This window comes from Phragmites australis, chromosome 18 (genome assembly GCF_958298935.1).
Source record: "Phragmites australis chromosome 18, lpPhrAust1.1, whole genome shotgun sequence".
Classification (NCBI taxonomy): Eukaryota; Viridiplantae; Streptophyta; class Magnoliopsida; order Poales; family Poaceae; genus Phragmites; species Phragmites australis.
This window is the reverse complement of record NC_084938.1, coordinates 2,493,561-2,506,511: the sequence shown is the minus strand read 5'-3', so window position 1 is coordinate 2,506,511 and position 12,951 is coordinate 2,493,561. Positions and strand designations below refer to the sequence as shown.

At 41.8% G+C, this 12,951-nt stretch overlaps 2 protein-coding genes across 2 annotated transcripts; one reads left to right on the top strand and one right to left on the bottom strand.

Annotated features, from left to right (window-relative positions):
• The first annotated feature begins 469 nt into the window (after positions 1 to 469).
• LOC133899392 (external alternative NAD(P)H-ubiquinone oxidoreductase B2, mitochondrial-like) lies at positions 470 to 10,663 on the top strand. Its single transcript, XM_062340383.1, has 10 exons — positions 470 to 749; positions 2,361 to 2,625; positions 3,287 to 3,493; positions 3,742 to 3,992; positions 4,970 to 5,186; positions 5,264 to 5,368; positions 5,845 to 6,117; positions 6,221 to 6,342; positions 6,591 to 6,710; positions 6,834 to 10,663. Exons 1-10 carry the CDS (start codon positions 652 to 654, stop codon positions 6,919 to 6,921), a joined length of 1,746 nt encoding a protein of 581 aa, XP_062196367.1. The 5' UTR covers positions 470 to 651; the 3' UTR covers positions 6,922 to 10,663.
• On the bottom strand, positions 8,497 to 10,520 carry LOC133899393 (vesicle-associated protein 4-1-like). Its single transcript, XM_062340384.1, has 7 exons — positions 10,361 to 10,520; positions 9,821 to 9,891; positions 9,539 to 9,620; positions 9,340 to 9,458; positions 9,138 to 9,215; positions 8,910 to 9,029; positions 8,497 to 8,796 (listed from the first exon to the last, which is right to left on the bottom strand). Exons 1-7 carry the CDS (start codon positions 10,518 to 10,520, stop codon positions 8,737 to 8,739), a joined length of 690 nt encoding a protein of 229 aa, XP_062196368.1. The 3' UTR covers positions 8,497 to 8,736.
• Positions 10,664 to 12,951: the final 2,288 nt, after the last annotated feature.

The window sequence follows — 12,951 nt, the reverse complement described above, 5'->3', positions numbered from 1 at the left end:
ATATTCCACAAAACAAATCTTTTTCGTAATATATCGAGGCCAGCGCTGGCCGTCCAATAGAAAAAGCGGGAAAGGACGGAGCACAAGCTGCCCCCACATGACATGGCACGAGAAACAGTAGAGCACCTGTAAAAAAACAGCAGAACATAGTGAAAGGAAATTATATGAGATTCCATGCATATTACATGTCCATTCTTTTCTTTAATTATACGTGCTAATCATTAAAATAAGAAAAAAGTATGAATTAAAATCTCGTAGAGACTTTTTTTGAAGAGTCATGCAGAATTTCCTTCCGAGCACAGTGCGTGTTAGCTTTGGCATGCCGACCACGTGTCCCTTTGCCGAGAACGAAGCTGGTCTCCAGCTTCCGCGCACGGGGAGGGCCCCACCCGCCAGTCACCAAACTCGCTCGCCAGCGCACCGCGGCGACGGCGCCAACAACCATTGCAAGGGCAGAGAAACAGAGGCGAGGTTGGACCTGTAAATTGGAGTTCGTTGGAAGCTGTACTAGTCGCGGAGGCATACTAGTATAAGAAAGAAAGAACCTTTGGACCGGCGAGGTGGCCATTTCCTGCTTCTCCTCCTCCGCATACCTTGTTGGTTCCCAGATCACCGGAGGAAGCGAGAAGCAGAGAGGGGGAGAGGTCGGGGATGAGGTGGGCGGCGTTCTTGTGGGAGGGCGTGTCGCGGCGGGCACCCGGCACCAACAACGGCTTCTCCAACCTCGTCCTCGTCGTCGCGGCCGCAAGGTGATACGTTGGTCCTTGCTGATCGATCCCTTCTTCCTCTCCTCCTCTGGTTTCTTTGTAACCGCCTTTCCCCCCTTCTGTATCTCTCTGCTTTCTCTCTGCGTCCAAAGTTGAAATCGGGGCCAAGCTTTCTTTTTTTTTAAAAAAAAACAAGAAAATTTGGGGTCACACATTGGGATCTTGCGAGTTTCTGCCTGTAATTTCGCCGTCCTCTTCAATTCAATCTTGCTAGCTACCAGCTCCTACCATGTGGCAGGATCCGAAGGGATTTTTAGCTTTAAGCTTTACCTTCTCATTCCCCGTGAGATCCTCTCTCGAGCTGAGTGCATGCATGTGATTTCGGCTACCTTCCCCCTCTCCTCGTTTCGATCCCGCGGATCTTGAGGGTTAAAAAAAATTCAGCATTTCCCGCGATTGCTCACCTTCTGAACCTATGAAATCTCGCTTAGCTTGTTCGATTTTACTTGTACATGCGGAGCCACCGTCTCTTTCGAAGGATGTTACAAGAGGGAGAGGAAAAATCAAACAAAAAACCTCGTTCTTTCCCACTAATTTGCTAATCTGAGGTGTCCCCACGTCGCTGTGGACTCTACATATGAATATTCCACGGTGGTCCATGGGGCCAAGAAGGAAAAGTTCTTTGATTTCTCCATTCCATATTGTTCCACTATGTCTAAGCATTTTTCTTCTTTTTGTTTCATACTGTGCTAGTTCTTTCTAATATTTGAAGGCGAGGTCATTATGAATTTTTCTTATAAAAAACTTGCTACTTTGATGATTTGGCTTGAGATGCTAAAAAATGGTGGAGTTTATTTGTAGCATTTTTTCGATTCGTCAGAGGTCACGTTTATCTTTTTTTCTTTGGAGACTGCGTAAAAGAATACCATTATGTAATATACCTGTGTGGCAGTATGAATGAACAGATTCTAGAGGACATCGCTTTTTTTAACTAGTCTTTTTACTGATTGACCCAAGGAAGTAAACAAAATTATGATATTGATGTAGGTATGATGTTTGTGTAGTTGAACTGCACAACAAGAATTTTCCATGCTGTTTGAGATAGCAATGTGTAAAGTTGATGTCATTGTTTGATAATTAATTCGCTTCCTTCATTCGGTTCTTGTATAATTAAGGGCCTGTTTGGTAGAGCTCTTCCTGATCCAAATTCTCTGCTGCGGGGAGTGATTCTCTAGAGAAAGTGATTCTGTAGCTGAAAGTGATTCTCTAAAATAAAATATATGGAGGAAGTGATTCTGTGCGGGAAGTGAATCAGGGGAAGCTGCTTCTGGTTCATTTTAGAGAATCACTCCCACGGATTCCACTCAGGGAGCTAAAAGCTGAAAGTTGCTGTTTGGCAGAGCTCCCTCTGATTCCAACCGGGAAGTTGCTCTGGAAGCTCTGCCAAACAGGTCCTAAATATGTTGTTCGTTTCAATAGCATTCAAGTGCAATTGGAAAATAAATGTCAAGATCTGCCCAAATTATTTAATGACTTCAAGTAATAGGTCAGTTTAAGATGACTGGACATTTCTACGATCTCCTTAATCTCTCACATAGGTAGTCATATTATTTTTATTTTGAATCAATTGCTCATTAGCTGATGAATTTGCAGTAGTGGAGGCCTCGTCGCATATGCTGATTCCATATCAGATGATGCTGTTGACAAGCCCCAACTTCCTCCGAGGAAAAAAGTTGTAGTTCTTGGGACTGGTTGGGGTGGCACTACATTCCTGAGGAATCTCGATAGTAAATTGTATGATGTGCAAGTTATATCGCCACGGAACTACTTTGCATTTACACCATTGCTCCCAAGCGTCACTTCTGGAACAGTTGAGCCAAGGAGCATTGTTGAGCCAATTCGCAGGATTTTGGAAAAGGTACGATCATTTTTCTGAATATTTATGAATATCTTTTGGAAATATATGCTAACACTTTCGTTATATGTACTTCTGCCATCCTACTTCTTTTGGTAGAGCTATTCGATCTATTCGGGTGCCATTCTGCCTTAATGTAGAGTTGACTAGTTATTGGACCGATGAGTATGCGATATAATACTAGTGCTATGTATATCGCTACACCAGATAACCTTTGTGAAGTGGCAGCTTAAACTCTTTTTGTCTAAACATGTTGAACGCCGTTTACTGCAAGAACTAGAATGTTCTCTTTTTCGACAATGAGTATGCGATTAAGTACTATTTCGAACCTGTTGAACACCATTTAAACATTAGAATGTTTTATTTTTCGACAATGGACCAATGAAATTCCTGATCTTCTGACATTGTCTCATCGAAATAAAATATTCTGGAAATTGACATCTTGACCAAATTGAGTCCCACAGATGCAACAATTTACAAGTTTTGACTAATTTGGGAGCAGTCATAATTTTTTCCCCTTGTTATCAAAACAAAGGGGAAAATCACATTTCATGTTTGAATTATTCTGAAAAATTGAACACTACAAGCACTGTTACCACAGTTAGATGGCTACATCAGTTCCCGGTGAACTAAAATTCGTTATGTTATCCCTTCTGCCTGACAGAAAGGTGGAGAAATCAAGTTTTGGGAAGCGGAGTGCTTCAAGATCGATCCAGAAAATAAGAAGATTCATTGCCGCGCAAATATCGGGACAAATCTTGATGGGAATGGCGAGTTCTTGGTTGACTATGATTATCTTGTGGTAGCAGTTGGAGCTAGGACGAATACATTCAATACTCCTGGTGTGGTCGAGAATTGCCACTTTTTGAAGGTAACCATCCACTATGAGTTTATAGCATGATTTGCAGAATTATGTGGACTACTAGATCCGCAGCTATAGTACTTTGCTTTCTTGTATATACTCATCTATAAGGGAATGAACTTTATCTGGACTCTTCCATTATGTAAGATAAACTGATTATATTGTGTTTGCTAAAAGCGTCCTGTACTTCATCATTTTCATTTTTTCTGCACTTCAAGGCGTATTGTTTTGCTTATATTGCCCTTCTATAATCACAGGAAGTAGAGGATGCTCAAAAGATCCGACGGAGTGTGATGGACTGCTTTGAGAGGGCAAGCCTTCCTTACCTGGATGAAGAAGAGAGAAAGAAGAATCTTCATTTTGTTGTTGTGGGTGGTGGACCTACTGGCGTGGAATTTGCATCATCGTTGCATGATTTTGTTACTGAAGATTTATCCAAGCTTTATCCTTCGATTCAGCACCTTGTCAAGATATCATTGATCGAAGCTGCAGATCACATATTGACCATGTAAGGCCATATCTTCATAAGGTTGTCTTACAATTTATGCTTATGACTTGATCATAGTTGTTATGGCGTCGGGATATCGTCGCCATAACGACGATATGTCGTCGTGGCGGAAATCCGCTTGTCGCCACAGGGACGCCACGGCTCCGCTGTGTATGGCGTCCGCCATATCGCCGTGGCGTCCCCGTGGCGCCTGTATGGCGTCCTGTGGCACATGGCAGCTCACCGTGGCGTCCCCGTGGCGCCTGTATGGCGTCCTGTGGCACATGACGGCTCTGTGGCGGGCGCAATAGAAGGTTAGGTTGGTGGTGACTTACCTGGTAATCCAGTTAAGGATTGAGGAATCCGCCCGCACCATTCTATCCGCATCCATCGAGAGCCCACAAGGACTGAGGAACCCTAGCCTGAGCCGCCAGCGGCGGAGGCGGGACAGTCGATCTCCGCCCGCCCCTGCACCCGCTGTGTTCGCCGCCCCCGCCTCGGATCTTCGGCCGCCCTAGCACACATAGCAAAGTACCACACTAAGCAGTTAGCACACATAACAGTAGCTTAAGCACACTAGCACACAATGACACAACAGTACAACGTGGAGACATGAGAGAGTTATATGTCTTTTGTACTACATTTACATTGTTATTTGCTTTTTTCATTTTCTAATATCGTAGATTATAACTGTTAAGCTACATTTACATTGTTATTTGTTAATATCCTAGACTATAATGTGTGTATTCGCCACGTGTGTATGGCGTCGCCACGCCACGCGCCATGGCGCTGTAAAGTTGTGAAGGTGGTGGGTCGCCGCGCCTCGCCATACCGCCGTAACAACCATGGACTTGATAACTACTATATCTTTGTATGGGTTTCCCCCATTGTTTGGTTGTACAACATGTAAAACTATTGGCCCGACAATTGGTAGAAAAAGTTTACCTCATGTGAGTAACATTACTTCCTAGACTAATGATTGTTCGCATTTCATAAAGGTTTGACAAGAGGATAACAAACTTTGCTGAGGACAAGTTTGGAAGGGATGGCATTGATGTGAAAACTGGATACAAAGTTGTTAAGGTTTCTAAGGATGCTATTACCATGCAAAATCCTGCCACTGGGGACATCTCAGTTCCTTATGGAATGGCTGTCTGGTCCACTGGTATTGGGACTCGTCCATTCATTGTAGAATTCATGAAACAAATTGGCCAGGTTGATATAAAATCATTGTTGATTTAGTGTTGTTCTGCATTTAAGTTAGCCGACTAATCATTTCTTTACATATATAGGCCAATCGGCGCGTCTTAGCCACTGACGAATGGCTAAGGGTCCTTGAATGTGATGGTGTCTATGCAATAGGTGATTGTGCTACAATAAACCAGAGGAAAGTTATGGTATGTAATGGGAACTTATTACTTGTTTGTCTAGGTTCTGCTTGACTTCCTATTTTCTCCTTCAGAAAAAGGTTCTATCTGAACAAAGACTCTTTTCTGTACTCTTTTGTTGCTTGCTGACATTGCAATCTTGTTTCCTCACAAATCCATATGTAATTTCACTATTAACACTCCTGAGATTTTATCTACTGATCCATAAGAAGCAAAAAACAAACCTCAAAATAATATTCCCTAAAAAAAAGGTATGAAGCAAATGTGTCTCAATAGGAGTTCCCATGAGTGACTTTAGTGCACTTGATGTGTATTATCAGATACGGTTGGTACTTCATAGAAAATTTGAATTGGCATATAGCTTTACAGTTGACCAGTGTTGACTATCTGTAATGCAGGATTTAAGCCAATCAATAGTACGAAATAATTTGTTAATCTGTTATTTGCATTTAGGAATTTATATTCTCAACATGTGATGCTTTCAGGAGGATATTTCAGAAATATTCAGAGTTGCAGATAAAGATAAGTCTGGAACCTTGACTGTTAAAGAAATTCAAGATGTCTTGGATGATATTTATGTGAGATATCCGCAAGTGCAGCTCTACCTTAAGAGCAAGCAAATGAACGGTATTGCTGATTTAGTAAGGAGTGACAAAGGAGATGCTGAAAAGGAATCTGTGGAGCTGAATATTGAAGAATTCAAGAAGGCTCTCTCACTTGTGGATTCACAAGTCAAATTTCTACCTGCAACTGCTCAGGTGGTGTTTTATTCTTCTTCAGAGATTTGACTTATTTAAGAGCTTTGGAGTTTGACTAAAAATGCATTCTTGTCCAAGATTTGACTAGCTTGTTTTCTGTCAGGTCGCTTCGCAGCAAGGGCAATATCTTGCTAGGTGCTTTAATAAGATGAAGGATGCTGAAGAACATCCTGAAGGTCCAATTCGCATTAGGGGAGAAGGCCGTCATCGCTTCCGTCCCTTCAGGTTCCTATTCTCTTATCATTCATTTGTTCATTGTTTTCCTAGTTGGCTGATGCAGTCTGATCAGAGTGCGATGTAGCATGTTCTGCCACAATGTAGTTCCTAATAACGCCACATGGGAGACTAAGTTAAAAATCAATTGGCATACATTATTTGAGTCATTACAATATCCCTCCTAAAAGGGTCATTATACAGTAAGTGTTTACCTTTTCTTCTCAGCATCTGATACTATTACTTTCCTGATCCTCCAGGTATAGGCATCTCGGCCAATTCGCCCCGCTAGGAGGGGAGCAAACTGCTGCACAGCTACCCGGAGACTGGATCTCCATTGGCCACAGCACACAGTGGCTCTGGTACTCCGTGTATGCAACGTAAGTGTTTCCTTTTCCATGATAACAAAACAGATTGTGCTGCCACTCTTGTGCCCTCATGTTTGTGATTCATTACAAATGCCTCTAATGTGCCTTTTTCTCTTAAAATTTCTATAAATTCAGCAAACAAATAAGCTGGCGCACGAGGGCACTGGTGGTATCTGACTGGACGCGTCGCTTCATCTTTGGAAGAGACTCGAGCTGCATATAATCACAGAAGGAAACATTTTGCTGTGACATATTTCAGATGTTTAAGGCCAATAGAGCCTCCCACTTGAGTTTGGTTTACATAAAAATTCTTTTTTGTTAAGGGAAAGAGTAAAGAGTTCCCTCGCATTTGTGTAGTGCACCACGAAGAAACTCCTTTGTATTCTTTTGGAGAGTTGTTTGCTCGATTCTTTAGTAGCTCCTTTACCACTAAGATGATCGAAGGGGGCCAGTTTTGGACCTGATTTTGTTCGGTGAAATTCTATTTTGTCAGTCCATTTGCTTATCTGAAGTAGAGAATTGTAGCAACCAGATTGGACATGTTTCAGTAGCTCATGGGGACCTGTGCACTTTGTTCAGTTTTGGTTACTGGGGGATTTTTTGAGCAGCATATAGGAGAAATAGTTGGAGATGGCTTTTGTCTTGCAGTTGAAATAGTTAAAGAGTTGCTTCAGGACAAAACAACTTCCTGTAAATGCTGCTTTAGGTGCAGCTGTTTTGACATCCTGGAACACAACCATCCATGGGGCAGACAGTTCCCTCAAACACAGGGCAAGATGTACAAGTTAAGGTAGAAATGTAGAAAAGATATATAATCCACGGCCAGGAAAGATATAGCAAAACAATCTCTGACCCAAAATTTAAGAAATTCAGAAGATATAAACACTGGTAAACTTCAATATCTCAGATGAGAACTCAAAAGTCAAAGACAGTCCCTGTCATACTGTGTGTTTCTCTTTCAAAGAGGAACCAGTTTGACAGTAATCCGGCAGACAACAGAATAGTAATATAAAGGTAAACACCTTTGAATCTGAATTTTCAAATCATTCTAGAACGTACACTACACGGACCAATCCAATTGCATCATCACATGGAGGCAAAATATTTGTCCCTTTGAAAACGAAAGAACGAAAAGAGAATAGCAACTTGCGCGCGTTCAGTTTTAAAAGTCAAGGATGTATGATTACATCTATCTGGCTATGAAATGGAAATAAATACTTAACAAATCTTCCAGTATGAATGAATTCCAAGACAGCAACAGCTTGTCCAAACCACATAGGACTAACACTGTAACACATAATGTTCCATTATTATCCACCTCTTGGGTTGGGTGGGTTAGGTATAGGTGTACTTCTACCTAATTCTTCCAGCTCAACAGTTTCATTAGTACAGATCATATATGAACAAAAGAACAAGAACAATTATATCAGTACAGATCACACATCAGAATAAAGGAACATGAGAACCAGATGCCTGAGCCCAGAATGTTTGATGTTCTCAAGGACCTATCAGTTGACAACTCAATATGACATGAATCTCAGGGTGGCACCACAAGGCTATTACCTCTTTTTTAATAGCTCTGCAGAGAAGATTCCCTGGATAATTGGTGCTAAGCCAATTTATTAACATTATTTTCTAGCTGCAATATGAGTTGCATAAGCAAGTGGATCAAAGAATTAGTGTAACATGATGGGAGAACTTTCATTGTGCCTTGAGATTATATTACACTTTTGATATTGATAGGACAGCAGCTGGGGAATGTATCACGTTCGCGCGTTGAGTCCACAACACAAGTACATGACTTAGCACAGAAGATATTATTATCAAGCAGTGATTGTAATCTACATACAGACCCAGGGAAGAAATGCAGCATGAAGCTCAAATCCTAATTACACAAAGCCTCATTCTTGTTCCAAGCCGAACCTTCACAAAAGCCCCCAAAACCATTCAACAAATGGAGTGCGAAGGATGGTATGTTGCGCCTATAAGATGGTATGTTCAAGCAACCGATGGTTTTCAGAGTTTACAGCCACCGTGTCTACACTGAATCAACCCCTTCGATCTGCTGGCGAGCAAGGTATCTCTCTCTTCGTTCCTTCTGAAATAATATAATCAAGAAATTAGCACATGATCACATGAGGCAGAGCCGCGTCTCAAACACTATTAGAAGACTAGGCGCTGCCATTTAAAACTACGGAGCATTTATCTTACCCATTCATCAATCACAAGGCCTTCACCAACAATACGGGGACCGTTGTCCTCTGGAGGTTTCTTGCGTGCCTCAAGGGCGGCTTCTGCTTCAGCAAGCTGGCGCTTGAGTTTGTCCATTTGCTTTAAAAATGTTGCCAGCAAGTGTAAGCCAACTTGTTATTTTTATAAAAATTTGCATTGCGATACGAAAGAAATCAAAATGAAGGAAGAGGCTTTGCTCAGACTTACTGGGCTCGGACGATCAGCATCCAAGAATACTACCCGCAGAATTTGCTCAATTGCAACCTGGTCCTTCTGCTCATCAAACTGCAACGTAAGGTTAAAACTTCAGCTCACCCACTGATTCGAATGGAGATGAGTAAGTGGAGGTTTCCAACAATTAAACTGGACACACTAAGCCTGTCATGGATGCTGGAGAGAAAGGATTTACCAATTCAGGGACATACTCCGTAGGCCCTTTGACTTTAAGGCTGACAATCTTGAACTTAACCTTGCACTTCTGCTCTAACGGTTTCTCGTTATTCTCTGGATGCTCCACAAACTTGAACACTGTCATTCAATGCACAGGTCAGGTTGTTACAATCGGAGGACACCGCAATTATGGATAATATTCATCGGCCTCGAATTACCTGTTGCTATGATGCTTTCTCCTGGAGCAAGTATGCCCCCGGGAGGCCTCATGAAACAACTCTTTGGTGCTGTCGTTTGGAACTGGAACAGAAAACATGCCTAAAATTAGTGTCTTGATGATAGGTATTGTGCAGCTGAGGGGCTAAATTATTGTACTACTTGCAGTTAGGGCTAACCTACCTAGGAACAGATTGCTTGGAAAATTTGCGAAACCATTAGCATAGCATCAAACAATAACAGAATCAACTTGCAGAGTTGATAAAGAGACAATTGTCTGTTACCTTGAAGGCCACATGGGACTTGCTGATGTTCTTGATCCTAACCGCGCTCCGGACTTGCTTCCCAGGTTCGTCTTTACCAATCAAAATTAGAAGCCGAATTAGGCGAATAAATCGGATGAATGAACAACTTCTTTCCTAATAAACTGAATATTTGGCACGCCCTTTACTATCCATCGATTTAATCTATGGGATACACAGGTTAATGAATAGTCGTACAGAAATTCGTTTATAAAAATCCTCTTTTTTTCCTACACAAACAGAAATTCGAACAGATGTTTCGCAGAAGAAACAAAGAGAGATTTATGGGAATAAAAAATCGAACAAACAAAACCAAACATAATACGAACACCAAAGGCAACGCCTCGAACATAATCAGTAACTCGTGTAGCAAAGGGAGAGGCAGCTCCAATCCAAAACACAAGGAGAGGCAGAAACAATTGAAAGGAGCGACCTTTTCGGAGGACCAGCCGCCGAGAAATTAATCAAGTAGCAGTAGAACGATAACAAGAACAATAACACCGTGCGTGACTGCGTGCGTACATGGGAAGTAGAGCTTGGCGGGCGGGTCGAGGCGCAGGCGGCGGCGGCTGGGCAGCAGCGACCGGATCACCTTGGCGCCACCACCGCCGGAGCCAGACGGCGCGCGGGAGCCGGAGCCCTCGGCGGCCGGCGGCGCGGACGCTGTCCCCCAAAGCGGCATGCGGCACAGGCCCCAGCGCCCGGTGGTGTCCGCCTCCTCCTCCCGGCGCTCCTGGTGGTCGTAGGGGCCCTCCTCTAGAGGCAGCAGCAGCAACGTGTCGCCGTCCACCGTCGGGCGCTTGCTTCTTGGTATCCGGGGGGGGGGGGGGGGGGAGAAGAAAAAGAATATACGATTGGGACGGAGGAGGGAGAGACAGGAGAGTCGCTGCAGTGCTCTGCTCGCTGCCGCCGTGGATTTGTCAATTGTGACGAAGTGACGACGGAGTGAGTAGACTCGGTCTTATAAGGTGGATGGGTGGATCAACGGTGAGGCTATCTCTCTCTAGTTTTTTTTAAGCAAACACCGGGTACCAGTTGTATTATTTGTACTCATGTTTAAACATACATTATATTTTACACAAGATTTACAAAGTCTTAGATTCACAAACAACGGGCATATTGTGTTTTAATTGTGATCCACAGATACTTAAGATTGTCCATATTATATTCTACACATATAGACACACACTAAGACACACGCTAAATTTATAATCTATAAATATATCTACTAAAGAGATTTATAAAATCTCAGATTCCGCAAACAAAGAATACATCGTGTACGCACACTAGATTTATAACTATAAATATATATACTAAAGAGATTTATAAAATCTCAGGTTCCGCAAATAAAGACACATCATGTCTTTATAATGATCCACAAGTACTTGAGACTGTTCGGAAAAAATCTAATTGTGAGGCACGAGCATCAAGCCTCGATCTCAAACGCTCATAGGTAGAAAACATCAACCGTTCCTACTACTGAGCTATCAGCCTGTTCTCTGTATGTGTTTGGTTTGACTTGTGTTTGCTGATTGGTGATGAACTGATGATTGGCAGTAGTAGCGGTTTAGTTAGGTGGTATGGTGGTTGGGTGCTTCCACTTTAGCTTTTGATTTGGTTCACCTTCTAGCACATTTGGAACTTGTAGCGAGATCTATTACTCTAGTAAGAATGCAATTGTTCTCTGTAACTATGTGAAAAATAGATAAATAGATATAAAATTAATTATAGATCATGACCTGTCACTAATAATAATAATAATAGGTTGTAACGTAACTCGTCACTTATATCAAGTTATAAGTGATGAGTCACAACTTGACCTGTTACTTATGAGTGGTGCAAGGTGACCCGTCACTTATGACAAGTCATAAGTAAAATGATATGTCACCTTAGACACTCATAAATGATAGATTAAATTATGACCCGTCACTTATAACCTAACATCAGTGACGGATCATGTTGTTACCCATCACTAATGATAATAGTCATATTATTTTTTATTTTTCTTTTATTTTTTTCTTATTTTTTTTATCACTAAGAAGCATTCAAATAGGAAATATATATAATTTTTCTCAAGTTTGATGTAAGGGGTGACGGTTATGGACACAAACGCGCGTTTCGAAAACGGTACAGAAACTTCAGGGGGTGAGAACTCAATCTTTTAAGCCGTCTTTGGTCTCGAAAAATTCACTGAACACGAAAAAGTGGGGAGAAACGGATGTAACCTTTTCTCTAGATGTCCGTAGAGTCAAAAAATTATCGAAATCCGAGTTCGTATGCAAAAGTCATACTGTTTTACCGGATGCACTTCGGGGCACCTATCAAATTGTGATCGTCTGCATGAGATATTCAGAAATTTATAAAATATCAATACAATTTTATAGGTAAATTATAATCAATCACCTATTAAATTTTATATGTAAATATTAATACAGATTTTATATGAAAATATTAATATAAATTATATGTAAAATAAAAAAATCAGTCATTAGTGACAGGGCAACATTACGACCCGTCACCTATAATGTGCGACCCGTCACTTATGACCTTCAACAAAGAATGTAAACGAATAAAATATCTGATGTCCATCTCAAACACAAGATAGTTGAGGTGGTAACACGCGCGCGCGAGGGGAGGTGGCGGGTTTGATTCCCGCTTGACGCAGATAGAAAATAGTGCTGAAAAATTAGAAGTGGCCCTGTGACAAATGGTGATATGCATGCGTTAGGATGGCTCGGGTCGAAAAATAGTTACGACTCGTCACTTATGACCTTAACAAGTGACGGGTTAAATTTTGATCCGTCACCAATAACCTTATTGGTGATGGTTTTTAACCGTCACTTATGATTAGTCATCAGTGACACGTTCGAGGTGACAGGTGCGGCACCCGTCACCAATAACAATTATGACCCGTCACTTTTAGCTTTTTTCACGTAGTGTGTAAATCCTATGAAATTGTTATGAATTCATTTTTAAAGGAAATAAGGGGTGGATACCAGCTTAACTTGATAGGGAAGGAAAGGTGAAGCGCAAAGAGAGGGCGGGACGCCAGCCATCAACTTCTATATGGAATAGGGGTAGCGGACTTGATGTGAAGAGCATAAGAGATATTA